Source organism: Prionailurus viverrinus, chromosome E2, assembly GCF_022837055.1.
Source record: "Prionailurus viverrinus isolate Anna chromosome E2, UM_Priviv_1.0, whole genome shotgun sequence".
Taxonomy (NCBI): domain Eukaryota; kingdom Metazoa; phylum Chordata; class Mammalia; order Carnivora; family Felidae; genus Prionailurus; species Prionailurus viverrinus.
In genome coordinates this window covers 53,319,439-53,333,818 of record NC_062575.1, presented here as the reverse complement: position 1 = coordinate 53,333,818, position 14,380 = coordinate 53,319,439, and the positions used below count along the sequence as shown (strand labels likewise).

Here is a 14,380-nt window from a genome sequence, read left to right as displayed (position 1 = left end):
CTCCTCTTGAACACCTACTATGCGTCGGGTAGAGCGCTAAAGGTTTCTTTTATGCTGTTGTACCTCATCTTGCAGGACTCTTGTGGCAGAAGAGAGCATTTTAGCCATTTTATAGGCATTGGAACCATTAGCCCAGAGAGGCTGCGTTAGCTTCCCTGGGTCACGCAGGAAGACGGGGGTAGGGCCGGGCCTAGGACTTGGGTGCCCCCTGAATCCTGGGCGTGCTCCTCCTCAGTTCTGGCCCGTCTGGCCTTCTGGGTACGTGCGTGTGCTTATGCGTCCAGAAAAAAGTTTCTCTGATGAAATCGGTGGCCTACTGCCTGCAAGGCTTTGTATCCTGGCTGGTTTTGTCTTTCCTAAAGTTTATTTGGAGAGAGAGAAAGCATGTGCGTGGGGTTGGGGGAGGGGCATGCAGAGAGGGAAAGAGAGAATCCCAAGCAGGCTCTGCGTGGTGTCAGATGCAGGGGCTCGAGCCCACGAACCGTGAGCTCCTGACCTGAGCCGAAACCAAGAGTCGGACTCTTAACCGACTGAACCACCCTGGCGCCCCCGTCCTGTTACCTATTTCACGTGATACCGAGATCATTCTTCCGACTCCATTCCAAGCCTGATTACTCGTCCATCTCCGATGGCTGCCTCCAGGAGACAGACAAACGTTCGGGACGTCCACTTTTTCTCACCTCGGAAATGGGGACGTACCGGGGACCGCACTCGCTTTCATCCAGCGGTCACGGTGCGTAGGTTCTGTCGGTATCCCCATTTCACAGACGAGGAAGGTGAGGCCTGAAGGCAGGACGGTATCGTGGAGTGGTGAGAAGCCCCAGCTCCTCCTCGGCCAGCTGTGTGACCTTGGGGAAGTGCCTTAGCCTTTCTGTGCCAGTTTCCTCCTGAGGGTTGGAAACATTTGGCTAGGGCCTGGCCGCTGCCAAGCTCAGCAGGTTGTAGCTGCTACTGTTGTTCCTGTTAGTATTAATTTACCGTCGGTGCCTCGCGTAGGTCACGGGTGGGGAGTGAGGCCCGCGCGCTGAGATTTGAACCAGGCGGCCCGGCTGTAGGATTTCTTAACTGCTGTGCTGTCTCTCATAAGAACAGTACGGTCGACCGGGACGACCACCACCTAGGAAACGCTTCCCCTGCGGAGCCGCACGCACGCCCCGTCCGGCTCAGCCGCACAGCCCCGTCTGTGCATCAGAGTCCGCACAAGAGCTGGAAAAATTCCCGAGTCTTCTCGCCCACCCTCTTGTGCCTCCCCAGTTTTGAGGTAGATACAGGCCTGAGGCTGGGGAGTCCGGGTCATTTTAAACACGCTCCCCCGCAGGGGCGCCTGGGTGGGTCCGTCAGCTAGGTATGTGACTCTTGATTTCGGCTCAGGTCGTGAGCTCACGTTTCATGGGTTCACTGGCTGTTGCCCCTGCCTGGCGTGCTCTTCTCCCCGATACCCAGTCTGCTCACGCCTCAGGTTATTCTGCCCAAACCTCTCCTTCCCCACCTTTTCCTCAGATCTAGCACCTTCTATCCCACTGTGCCCCCCACCACTTGGTTTTACATATTTCGTAATAGCGAAATCGTTTGCTTCTGTGTTTTGTTTTGTCTTGTTGCCCCTGACGCTCCCACTAGAGCGGGAGCTCCAGGTTCACCAACTTTGTTTTCGTTCCTTTGTGTGCCCTCGTGCCTAGAACGGTGTCGGGTGCACAGCAGGTGCTCCAGAAAGTGTTAGTTGAAGGAGCGGCTCTGCTCTGCCCCAGGTGTCTGATCTCCCCTTTGCCTCCACAGACCCCTGGACCCCTCCGGCTACAACCCGGCCAAGAACAACTACCATCCCGTCGACGACGCCTGCTGGAAGCCGGGCCAGAAGTGAGGCTTCTCCCGCCCCCGACTGCCTTCCTCGCCCCCTGTCGCCGGGTGCCTCTCCCTGGAGGCCTCCGTTGGAGGGAACTGCCGCGTCCCTCGTGTCCACGTTCAGGGGACACAGGCAGCAGCGTGGAAAGCGTGGGGAGGCAGGTGGACAGACGATGGACGGCGTGGGTTGTATGCACTGCCCCGTGTCTCTCTTCCTCCCCCAGGGTCCCTTACCTGGCTGTGGCCCGGACATTTGAGAAGATTGAGGAGGTTTCTGCTCGGTAATCTGTCGGACCCCCCTGTGGGGGGGGTGGGGGGGGGAGGGACGCCTCCTGTTGCCTGGTCCCTTCACCCTCCCTCCCTCTCATGGCCATGGCCCTGGGAGCAGCTGCGAGGCCTCTTGGGCCCCAGGCTCGGAAGGCCCCTGCCCCGTGCTTCTGTCTGTTTCTGTTGATCAGAACGAGACGTGGTAGGGGAGAGAACCCAGATCCCTGGGGTGGGGACACCGCCTCCTCCCTATGACATGAGCTCCGTCTACCCGCATTTGGTGAGAAGTCGCCGCAGCCCGGCTGATTTCCTCGCCCTTCCCGTGAGGAGGTCCGGGTGTTGGGTACAGTGAGAACCCCACTCCCAGTGAGCACTGCAAGGGCCCTTGGGGCCTTGGGCTGCCTGGGCCTGGTCCCTGTTCCACCCCATCCTGCGCCCCCCCCCCCCCCCATCCCTGTGTATTCAATCGGTGTTGTCAGGGGGCCCACGTCATTCTGGTCCCCGATGCTCCATCAGCATTGTTTCCAGATCTTTCCATGCTGCTTTAAGTAGGTCTCACCCCTTTTAGCCGCGCCGTGGGATTCTTTCATTTTTGTACATCGCGGAGTGTTTAGGCTCTTCCCAGTGCTTCAGCGTGTGTCTTTGTGAACACGGGAGGCGCCTCCTCTGGGGCCCAGAGGGTGCGGGAAGGGCCGGGAAGGCCAGACCTGTGGGCAGTGGAGCCAGTGCCCAGCCCCGGGCGCAGACAGGTCTGGGAGTGGGCCCCGTCCCGGCTGCTTCCTGGCTGTGTGACCGTGGGCGGGTGGCCTGACCTCTCTGAGCTTCGGCCTCTGCGTAAGGAAAGTGAAGATCATCCGTCTCGGGTTTGCTCGGAGGGGGTGCCAGAGTGGCACAGCGAGGTGCCTAGTAAGTACTTTTAGGAGGTGCTGTTGGCAGTCACTGAGTTCAGGAGGACTGTGGGTGACTGTCCAGTCCCCATGATCCCCAGTTGGAGGGTTTTACACCTTTTTTTTAGGCGCTTTAGAAATAACTGTAAACTTCGAGGAAAATCGTAGAAATGGCACAGCGAGCCCCCACGTACCCGTGATCAGCTTTCTCTAACGTTGACGTGTTTACGCCGGCAGGGGGATGGTTACCGAGACCGCGATGTCAGCGTTAGCGCGGGCTGTTATGCGACGCGCAGACGTCATTTGTGTCTGGCTGGTTTCCCCCTTTGCGTTGGCTTTGCTAGGCCGGGACCCACCCTGGACCCTCGCCCTGACCCTGACCCCTGCCTGTGGTGCGTGGTCACCCCGTCTCCTTGTCTCCATCCTCCACGGCTCCTCGGTCTTTCTTGGTCCAGCCTCCCCGCTGTGGCGCTTTCGACGAGTCCGGGGACCTTGCAGAAGTCTCACTTTGGGTCTGTGTGACGTTTCCTCGAGAGCTGATTCAGGCGGGGCGCCTGGGGGGCTCAGTCAAGTGAACGTGCGACTCTTGCTTCCGGCCCAGGTCGTGATCTCACGGTTTGTTGGCTTTGAGCCCCGTGTTGGGCTCCTTGCTGACATTGTGGCACCTGCTTAGGACTCTCTCTCTCCCTCCTTCTCTCCATCCCCCACTCTCTCTTTCTCTCAAGAAAGATCAACTTTAAAAAAAAAAAAAAGGAAGTTGAGGATTCTACTCCTGAAATCGTTACCGCACTATTTTCTAACTGGCAAGTAAAGTCCCATCGTGAGGCTCCGGGTAGACCTCAGTTTGGGGGGCAAGCCGTTCCGCCAGCATTGGAGCCACTGGTGGGTCCGCCCGTGACGGTCACGTCTGGGGGGTCTGCTCGGCGGGCTTCGTGGTCCTCCGGTGTCTCCTCCATGGGAATAGACTGAGCTCCTCTGTCCAATTAGGCTGCCTGGGTGTGCGCTTAACGAACGTGCACACGTTCGTACAGACTTCGTGACACGGACAGAGGCGTGGTACTTTTACTTGTTTTTTTTTTAAAGCTTATTTTGAGAGAGGGAGAGAGAGAGAGAGCACAAGCAGGGGAGGTGCAGAGAGAGAGAGAGAGAGGGAGAGAGAATCCCAAGCAGGCTCCACGCTGTCCGCACAGAGCCTGATGCGGGGACCGAACTCGCGAGCCCGGGAGATCATGGCCTGCGCCGAAGTGAGGAATGGGACGCTGAACCCACGGAGCCGCCCGGGCGTCCCTAACGTGGTCGTGCTTCTAGAGCCAGCGCAGCTTAGTGGCTGGGAGCGCGGGTCCTGGAGCAGACGGCCTCGGGTCACCTCTCGGCTTGAGTCGCACGGGCTCTGTGACCTCGGGCGAGTTCCATGGTGGCTCTACGCCTCAGTTTCCTCATCTGTGCAGTGGGGGTGATAGGAGCGTCTGTGTGATGGGGGAGCCGTGAGATTTCAGTGAGCGGAAACGCACAGATGCTTGGAAGCGGCCCCCGGCACCTAGACAGCACTCCGTGCTCCCATCATCCTCTGTGGATGGTCCTCCCCGTCTCCGTCGTAAGCAGGGACCGGGCTCACCCTCCTACCAGCAGCCTGTGACTGTGCCGGGGCCTGGGCTCAAGCCCTTTGTCTTCTCCTCTCCCGGGTCCTTTCCCCCACCCCCCCAGCTCTGACCCTAACCTGCCAGCGGCTCACCCCCCATACCCCCCCCCCCCCCCAGGCTCCGGATGGTGGAGACACTGAGCAACTTGCTGCGCTCCGTGGTGGCCCTGTCCCCCCCAGACCTGCTCCCCATCCTCTACCTCAGCCTCAACCGCCTCGGGCCGCCCCAGCAGGGCCTGGAGCTTGGCGTCGGGGACGGGGTCCTCCTCAAGGCGGTGGCCCAGGCCACGGGTAAGCAGGGCGTGTGGTGGCCGTTGGAGCGTAGGGGTCTCAGAGGGAGAAGGGGGAGAGGTGGGGAGCGCGTGAGGGATGGGAGAGGGGACTCTGGAGGTGGGGAAGAGAGCCGGATGGATGGGACAGACTGGTGGGGCGCTGGTTCCGGTGAGGGAGGCGGGGCTGGAGGCGGGGCCGCGGGGTTGGGAGGAGAGGCTGGGAAGAAGGTGTGGAGGGAGCAGGTGCCCAGGGAAGCGTCAGATGTGGGGAGAGCGACGTGGGCGGGGCCCCCGGGGCTCGGCGTGCATGCGGGGGAGCCGCCGAGGGGCAGGGTGGGTCCTGTGGGGACCCGCGGCCCGGTGCGGCCCCCTCAGCCCCGGCTCCCTGCACCCCAAGGGCGGCAGCTGGAGTCCGTCAAGGCCGAGGCGGCCGAGAAGGGCGACGTGGGGCTGGTGGCCGAGAACAGCCGCAGCACCCAGAGACTCATGCTGCCCCCGCCCGCTCTCACGGCCGCCGGGGTCTTCGCCAAGTTCCGAGACATCGCCGGGCTCGCCGGCAGCGCTGTGAGTGGGCAAGGCGGCCACCCCGGGCCCCAGACCCTGGGGACCCGGAGACACGGCGGGCGGGTGGCGACAGGGGGGCTTCTGGCGGCCGGGTCGCTTCAGTCCTGCTTGTGGGGACGCTCGGGAGGGGCAGGGGGGTCTCCCCTTGCCCTTCGACACCTGCTCTGTTCCTACCACGTGACGGGACAGTAGACACTGGCCGAATCAAGGTGGGGCCGGAGGGGAGCCGGACGCCGCCTTCCTCGCTGTGTCAGAGCGCGACCGGGCGCTGGGAGTGGGGAGAGGTGGGGAGAGGTGGGGGCGGCTCGCGGGCCAGGAGGAGGCGGGGTCCTCACCCCGCGCCGCAGACACCCACTGGCCTGCCCCGCCTCAGTCCACAGCCAAGAAGATGGACGTCATCAAAGGCCTCTTTGTCGCCTGCCGTCACTCAGAAGCCCGATTCATCGCCAGGTGGGCATGGGCCCGGGAGGCTGGGGGAGGCGGCAGGAGCGGGGGACTGGCCACGGGCGTCCCCACTAGGCTCTTCTCCTCGCGTCGTCCCGGGGCTCGTGGGTAAAAGGTGCGGTGATTGATCAGCCGTGTCTGCCGTGGCCTCGGCGGGTGCAGGACGGGCCGGGAGCCAAGCGGTCGCCACGACAGTGAAAACAAAATCGTAGTCGTCCCCCATCGTGCGGTGTTTCTCGGGTCCCCGGTGTGGCATGTGTCAGTGCATCACTTCCTCCCCGCGGCCCTGCCGGGCAGGCCTTGTTACCCTCAGCCTGGTCTGCGGGAGGGGAGGCCCAAGGAGGATAAGCCTCGCGCCCGAGACCCCCGGCTCAGAGCGAGGCCTGTGTGGGGGACACCTTGCCCATCACAGTCTGTGTCCCGCTCTGCCCCGGCTCGCCCTCCCCGAGCTTCACTGCTTCCCCAGAGGGCATCTGAGGTGAGCCGCAAAGGCCCCCCGGGAGGCACTTTGTTCTGCCCCAGAGAACACCAGCGGCCATGGCTGCTACGGGCTGGCCTCAGTTTCCTTGTCTGTTCACTGGGGCTGTGTGACCCCTCAGGTCCCTTCCAGCCCTGAAGATTGTTCTGGCTTTGAGGAGAGGGTTCCAGAGGGTTCCAGAGGGTTCTGGGAGACCGGAGGAGGCAGGCGCATCGGGTAGAGGGCAAGGTGGTGCTGACAAGCCCTCTCGCCCGCTCTCCCCCACAGAGCCCTGAGCGGACGGCTACGCCTCGGGCTGGCAGAGCAGTCGGTGCTGGCCGCCCTCGCCCAGGCCGTGAGCCTCACGCCCCCCGGCCAAGGTGAGGCCCCGCGGCTGTCTCCGCCTGGCGCTCGGGTTGGCCCGGGCTGCCCTCCCTTCCCGAAGTCCACGCCCCAGCTCTTTTCCAGGCCCCTTCCTTCCCTAGCAGCCTTGTCTCCAGCACCGCCCGCCCTGGGGGAGCCGAGGGGTCGGGCCCATCCCAAAGCCTCCGCTGGTGGCTCTGGTCTTAGATTTCCCCCCGGCTGTCGTGGACGCTGGGAAGGGCCGGACAGCGGAGGCCCGGAAGACGTGGCTGGAGGAACAGGGCATGATCCTGAAGCAGACGTTCTGGTGAGATCTGGGGCCAAGGGCCGAGGGCGGGGGTGGGGGGTGGGGGGAGCTGGAGGGGCGGGAGGCTCGGCACCGAGGGCTGCTGGCGACGTGGGAGGGGCCGGTGGCTAGTGAGCGCTAGTGACCATCCGGACGGGACTGGGGACAGAGATTAGGAAGGTGGCAAACGGTGAGGGATCCTGTGACTGACACGCAGCGGGGCGTTAGCACATCCATGGAGTGACAGCAAGGGCTCCGGGGAGGGCCGCCTGGAGGACCTGGCCACAGCAGGACCGTGACTGCCTGGTGACAGTGGCAGGAGGGCCCGAGAGCGTCTGCACGGAAACCCTGGGGGCACCCACTCGGGCACACAGCCGTGAACCCTGCAGAACCGCGGGCCAGGACAGCCGTCTCTACCCTGCCCCCCACTCCCACATCAGAATCTCCGGAGGCGGAGCCCGGCCTTGAACTTTTTACTCCATCCCCGAGTGCCTTTTACGTGTGGCTCAGGCGGAGAGCCGCTGGTCTCACGACGACAGGGCTGACGGCAGGCCCAAGCCGAGGGGAACAGAGGGATGTGTAGTGACACTGAGGGAGGATCGGGACAGAGACCGTGAGAGTTGGGACCAGGGGAGTCGGGGATGGGAGGGAACAAACAGGGTGACAGACTCACAGCGGCGCATCTCAGAGCCAGAGAACAGGGTTTCCAGGCTGCGGGAGTTCTGGAAGGACACCTGCTCATTCTTGCCCCCGCCCCAGCGAGGTGCCCGACCTGGACCGGATCATCCCTGTGCTGCTGGAGCACGGCCTGGAGCACCTCCCGGAGCACTGCAGGCTGAGCCCAGGTACAGGGCCCTCAGGAGAGGCCGCAGCCCCTCCCTGGGCAGAGCCGGCCGTGGGGCCACGGAGCTCGGGGCCGGCCCTCCTGTGGGCCCCACTCCCTCCTCCCAGCCTTAGCTTTCATCGTCCCCCTGAGAACCTGTAGGTTCCTCTCAGCACCAAAATTGAATCCCATTCCCCATGCTGAAGCCCATCTGTTTGTTTGGAGGCCCCATCTGTATCAGGAGGAGCGTGGGGGAATCTGCCGTAACAAGAGATCCCCCAAAAGGCAGTGGGTCTGGCCACACAGCCTCTTCTTCCCACCCTGTAAGAGTCCAGAGGAGGGCAGGGATCAGGGAGGATGCGTGGCTGGGCTCCACGGACCCCCAGGGGCCCCCGGGGACCTAGGTTTCTGTCTTGTCACTTCGTTTCCCAGAGGTTTTCACCCTAACGTGCGTGACCAGGGATGGCTTGGATTTCTAGATAACGAGAAGAGGGAGGGAGAGAGAGAAGAGGGGTGAGGATGTGACCCAGAAGGCGCGCATATTGTTACCACACGCATCCTAATCACGTGGCCTTACCTAGCTGCAAGGGAGTCTGGGAATGTCCCAAAGCTGGGAGGCCACCCCCCTCTCCTGCCCCGGGAGGGCGTGTTCTCTTCGCGGGGGGAAAGGAGAATGGGCCCTGGGGCACAACGGGCTGTCTGTGCCACAGACCCCTCCCTGACCCGGGGTTGGCCCTCCCCCAGGGCACCCTAACTCTCGCTCCTCCCCTCCCAGGGGTCCCCCTGAAACCGATGCTGGCACACCCCACCCGCGGTGTCAGCGAGGTCCTGAAACGCTTTGAGGAGGCGGCTTTCACCTGCGAGTACAAATACGACGGGCAGAGGGCACAGGTAGGGGGGTGGACGCGTTCCCTCGGCAGAAGGGAAAATGCCAGAGAGCCGGGGCCTGGGGGGGGACTTCCACCTTCACGTAGAGGGTGTGTTAACACCCACCTCCCCCGTGTATCTGAAAGCCGATTTTATTCGATTAAACCATCAACATTGCCGACCCCCCTGCAGTGGGCGTTCGAGAAATGCCGGCTTTGCACGTGCCCGGCTGGCGGGGGGGTCAGTGTAACAGCCATCACGGGAGGCATCTATACAGCCTTCGGTGCGGTGATGTAAGCACGTGTCGTGTGACCCAGCGCCAGGCACACCCGTGGGCCCTTGGTTGGGTCTGTAAGGTCGCTTCTTGGGTCTCTTCTGTCCTGGCGGGGCCAGCCGGGGCCAGCCAGCGTTTGTCGCCTGGATGGATGAGCAGGTGTCGGGCTGACACCGTGCGGTGCTTAACAAGCAGTGAACTTGGAGAGTCAGCATCATCGATCTTCAAAATACAGTAAAACCTCGGTTTTCGAGCATAATTCGTTCCGGAAACTTGCTTGTAGGCCTCGTCGCTTGTATATCAAAGCGAATTTCCCCATAAGAAATAATGGAAACTCAGGTGATTTGTTCCGTGACCCAAAAACATTCATATAAAAATGATTACGGGGGCGCCTGGGTGGCTCTGTCGGTTGAGCGTCCGACTTCGGCTCAGGTCATGATCTCACAGTTTGTGGGTTCGAGCCCCGCGTTGGGCTCTGGGCTGATGGCTCGGAGCCTGGAGCCTGCTTCCGATTCTGTGTCTCCCTCTCTCTCTGCCCCTCCCCTGCTCATGCTCTGTCTCTCTCTCCTTCAAAAATAAATAAAAAAAAAGATTACGATACTGCAACGTAACACAAAATAGCAAGGAAAATACAGAATATAAAGAAAAACAAATTAACCTGCGCTTACCTTTGAAAACCTCTGTGGCTGGTGTGAGGGAGACGAGAGAGGGGAGGGTTCTTGTGTAGGACGCCTTTCACTGTCACTGTCACTTTCACTGTCACTAGTCACTGCTGTCTATGGGCTCCATGGATCTCATCTGAAGTGAAGGATTCCTCCACCCTTTTCTCCTCCTCTGGAGACGAGATGTAGACTTCTTATGAAATCTTGGAATTTCAGTCACTCGCCTGCCTCGTTCGTACTTTGCCATGATTTCCTTCTTAACTTCCAGCGTAATCACGTCCTTCTTCCTGCCTTTCTTTTCAGCCTTTTTCTGCGTGGGGGCCGTCGTATACACCCCTCTTCACTACGGTACAGTAGTGATAAACGGTCGTATATTGTATTTCACGTAACTGACAATAAGGCAGCAGAGGAAAGGGTCTATATTCGCAGGCAGCCCGACCTAGAATGAAGCAAAGCATTCCTAAGCTTATTCTTTTGTTTTGTTTTAATGTTTATTTTTGAAGGAGAGAGAGAGCATGAGTGGGGAAGGGGGCAGAGAGAGAGAGAGAGAGAGAGAGAGGGAGACACAGCATCAGAAGCAGGCTCCAGGCTCTGAGCCGTCAGCACAGAACCCGACTCGCGGCTTAAACTCACGATCTGTGAGATCCTGACCTGAGCCAAAGTCAGATGCTTCACCGACTGAGCCACCGAGGCGCTCCTCTAAGCTTACCCTTGTACGGAAAAGTAAAGGACTGTCCACAGGTGCTTCGGAATGACAAAAAATACACCAATGCCAGCCGTGGGCACCTTCCAATATTCTGAAAAACCACTGATTTCTGCCGAACACCGTGGCTTGAGACCAAGCACCCGAGCATGGGAGACGATCACAGTCCCACAGAGAAAGGGAGAGAGAGAGACAAAGAACCATTGGCTTAGTTGTGCTCATGGGACATTCGGCGTCACGGAGTGTGCTCGTGCTGGAAACATCGCTCGTTTACCAAGTTGAAACTGACGAGAAGTGTTTGCTCGTCTTGCGGAACATTGGCAGAACAAGTCACTCGCAATCCAAGGTTTTACTGTAGGCTGCTGAGAAAAGATAAGAGAGCAAAGGATTTTACGGTAGTGACCGTGATTTTTAAGATACGTGCGTATTTTTAAGTCCTGTACGTTACAGCCCACGCCCACACAGCTGTCGAGATGACGTACGTTTAAGGCGGCACATGTGGACCGTGACCAGGCTGTTTTAAAATGAATTAACCATAAAATCAGAATGATATTTACGGCTTGAGACCAGGCAAATCCTCTTAGACATAGCAAGACACTTCGGCATCTGGGTGGGGGTTGGATAGGGAGGATGAGGAAGGTGATGGCGGGGTCCAGGGGGCACGGGGCGGGGGGGCTTCCACAAACGGGTGGGAGTCGCTGTTTGGATGGAGGAGATGATTTACTCTGGTCTCTGTACCAGTTCCTCCTCCAGAGCTCCTGGAACCTTCTGCCGATGAAGGTGGGGTCAGAAGAGAAAAGAGGGGCCACGGGGAGGCGGGGAGGGGCCGGGCTCTGAGTCCCTCTCCCGTCCCCTGCTGCCACAGATCCATGTCCTGGAAGGTGGGGAGGTAAAGATCTTCAGCAGGAATCAGGAAGACAATACTGGAAAGTACCCGGACATCATCAGCCGCATCCCCAAGGTGGGCGTCTGCCACCCGCTTCCCCTCTGGCAGGGGCTGCAGTTACGGGGGGCAGGGGAGCAGCGGGGAGCGGTGGGGGTTTATTACAAGGAGATGGGGATGTGTTTGGCTGCAAATAACGGAACGCCTGACTCCCAGAGGCTTAGGCAGATGTGATTTTTTTCTTTTCTCGGGGAGATCGGGGTGGGCGGCCCTACCCAGGCTCAGCTGTGCACCAAAGCCCTCCAGAATCCGGCTCATTTCTGTCTCTGTCCTCTGCTGTCCTTCGCTGGTTGGCTCTTCACCCCAACACTCGTGCCCTGACCGCCCCTAGATACCTGCCATGCTTCCGGACAGAAAGACGGGCAGGGGGTTCTGGCTTCCCACTGTTCCCCTCTCCAGAGGAAAGTTCACGTTTTCGGGATACCTCCCACCACCCCCGGCCGACTCTGGCTTGGGGTTGCTGTCCCGCACTGGGCCCCGTGGCGCAACAGAGGCCGGGAAAACCGGAATCTCACTCTGACAGGGAGAGGTGGCCGGGACGAGGGCAGAGGGAGCCGGCCCGCACATCAGCCCCACCGTCAGAATATGGCTGGGCCTTGAGGGCCCCGGAGCAAGGGCTTCTCTGCTTCTGGGGCTTCTTGGGCCTGCTTTGGGAGCCCTTGGTCAAACAGCCCTTCCTGCCTGCCCCTAGTTAATCAGGACGTTGGCACTTTCCCAGAGCAGCGAGGACTGACCTAACAGATTCACAGGCACGGGCGGAGCCCTTGTTAGCTGCCAAGCCCTGGATTTTCTAACCCGTTTTACTAGATGTAGTTTCTTTTCTTTTCTTTTTTTTTTTTTTTTCTTTTAACATTCATTTTTGAGAGACAGACAGAGACAGAGCATGAGCAGGGGAGGGGCAGAGAGAGAGGGAGACACAGAATCAGAAGCAGGCTCCAGGCTCCGAGCGGTCAGCCCAGAGCCCGACGCGGGGCTCGAACTCACGGACCGCGAGATCGTGACCTGAGCCGAAGTCGGACGCTCAACCGACTGAGCCACCCAGGCGCCCCAACTAGACATAGTTCCTATGAAAGGTTCCGATCTTAGCGTATCTGGCTTGGTGAGTTCGGGTAAGGTTATACACACCCACGTAAACATAAAAAAACCTTTCCATGTAAGCATCGCTCCGTATCGCTTCCCTGTGTCCCGTGCCAAGCCGCGCCCCCATCCGTCTCCCAGAAGCAACAGCCACCGATGCGCCTTTTTGTCGGCTCAGGTGGCGTTGTCTATGTCGGAGCTTCCTGGGAGTGTTTGGATGGAGCCGCTACAGTTCGGGGCTCCTTTTCCTGTTCCCTCAGCCAGGGTTTACCAGGCGTCTGCTCTGTCCTGAGCCCTGTGCTGGCAGCTGGGGGCCTAGTAGCGTGGACGGGCCCATTAAGTCTCCTCTTCCACCGAGCTTAGGCCTCACGGGGCAGGCAGATCTTATCAGAGCGTCCTGCTCTTGGCCCCGTAGTTCTGTGTGGAGACCTGGGCTCTGAAGGAAAGGACCGCCATTCTGGGAGCCTCTGTAAGAGTCAGACTTGACCTAGGCCCGGTGTCAGTGAGGCAGGCCACCACCGCGCACAGGGCCCCAGGCTGCAGGATGAATGGGGCCACCTGGAGTGGTACGGAGCGTTCCTCTGGGAGAAAAGAAGCCCTCCCAGTGGAGGTGAAGGACAGGGACAAGCACGCTACGGTGATCGGCATGTGCAAAGGCCTGGTGGCTAAAGGAACGTAGCCCATCCACAAAACAGAGGAGCTAGTGTGCTGGGGTGCGGGGCCTGAGGGGGGCCGGGTGAGGTGAGGGGGGGCCGGGGACTGACGGGGACAGCTGTGGGTTTTAGCAGGGATACACTGCGACCTGTTTTGGCATCTGCTAACAGTCCACCGAGTGCCATGAGGGTTAGGCGCGGGTCCGTGCGGGAGCAAGGAGACCGGTAGGATGACGTGGCCTAGGCCGGACTGGGCTCAGTGAGGGGGTGGCCCATGGGCGGCTTAGAGATTTCCGAAGGGAAATGGACAGGTTCACGGGGACCTGACAAGGGCCGCTGGGTTCCCAGCTTATGGCACCAAGTAGGAAGTCTTAGAAAAGTTCGCTTTTTCCTTCTTCGAGAAGAGAGGGTCTGTGCTCGTATGCGTGTCCGTGAGTTGGCATCAGTATGTCGGCGCATCTTGGGAGCTAAAACAGGGAAAGGCCATTTGTGTCCTTGCGTCTGCCTTTTGGCCTCACCCCGTACCTCTCAGCAGCCCGGGGTCTCCCCCTCCACCTTTCAGATTAAACTGCCATCAGTCACATCCTTCATCCTGGACACGGAAGCCGTGGCTTGGGACCGGGAAAAGAAGCAGATCCAGCCGTTCCAAGTGCTCACCACCCGCAAACGCAAGGTAGCCCCGGTCGCCCTGAGCTGCCTGCCGTGGTCCCCCGCTTTCTCTTCCTCCCAGCCCCGCCCCGTCCCCAGGAGGGCGGAGTGTCAGTCGTGATGCGGTTCTTGCGGCCTTTGGCAGGGTGGCTGCCCCAGCTCCAGCCATTGCGTTCTCATCCCAGCATGCTAAAGTACAAAGGGGGAAGAGCCCCTTTCCTGTGTCTCTGTTTCATTCTGGAAGATCTGTTCCAGGAGCCCGCCCACCACCTGTACCCCAGCAAACTTCTTTCCTCTCATTGGCCAGAATTGTGTCCTGTCACCACCGTCAGCTGCAGGGGAGGCTGGGAGGGCAGATACCTGGCAGAGGGGAATGAGGTTGTTGGGATGAGCTGAGAGCCATCACGCTGCAGAGCCTGGGGCCAGCAGCATGGTCACCCTCAGGGCGGGTGTGGCCCATTGGCTGGAGAGAAGGGAAGACAGTGACAGGTGTCGGCCTCAGGCATGACGGGAGGCAAACCAACCGGGCCCCGTCTCACCGGCCCCCCTCCGCCCTTGCTCTCCATCCCGCCCCAACCCAGGAGGTGGACGCAGCAGACATCCAGGTCCAGGTTTGTCTATATGCCTTCGACCTCATCTACCTCAATGGAGAGGTGAGTTCCGGCTGCATGCCTGGGGGGTGACGGGCGGCGGCGTGGGAGCTCGGGAGCCG

The 14,380-nt window shown here is 60.3% G+C and overlaps 1 protein-coding gene across 12 annotated transcripts in view; it reads left to right on the top strand.

Annotated features, from left to right (window-relative positions):
* Positions 1–14,380, top strand: part of LIG1 (DNA ligase 1) — a 43,705-nt gene that overhangs the window by 17,400 nt on the left and 11,925 nt on the right. For all 12 annotated transcript variants that reach the window (XR_007147539.1, XM_047837145.1, XM_047837144.1 and 9 more), the window contains 12 exons: positions 1,774–1,854; positions 2,064–2,120; positions 4,751–4,923; positions 5,302–5,468; positions 5,842–5,918; positions 6,658–6,749; positions 6,940–7,039; positions 7,778–7,863; positions 8,617–8,732; positions 11,213–11,308; positions 13,583–13,693; positions 14,250–14,321. Coding sequence is in view for 11 of the 12 variants with exons in the window: in XM_047837145.1 (XP_047693101.1) it covers positions 1,774–1,854; positions 2,064–2,120; positions 4,751–4,923; positions 5,302–5,468; positions 5,842–5,918; positions 6,658–6,749; positions 6,940–7,039; positions 7,778–7,863; positions 8,617–8,732; positions 11,213–11,308; positions 13,583–13,693; positions 14,250–14,321 (1,228 nt within the window). In the remaining variant the exon portion in view is untranslated. The remainder of the gene's footprint in view (positions 1–1,773; positions 1,855–2,063; positions 2,121–4,750; positions 4,924–5,301; positions 5,469–5,841; positions 5,919–6,657; positions 6,750–6,939; positions 7,040–7,777; positions 7,864–8,616; positions 8,733–11,212; positions 11,309–13,582; positions 13,694–14,249; positions 14,322–14,380) is intronic.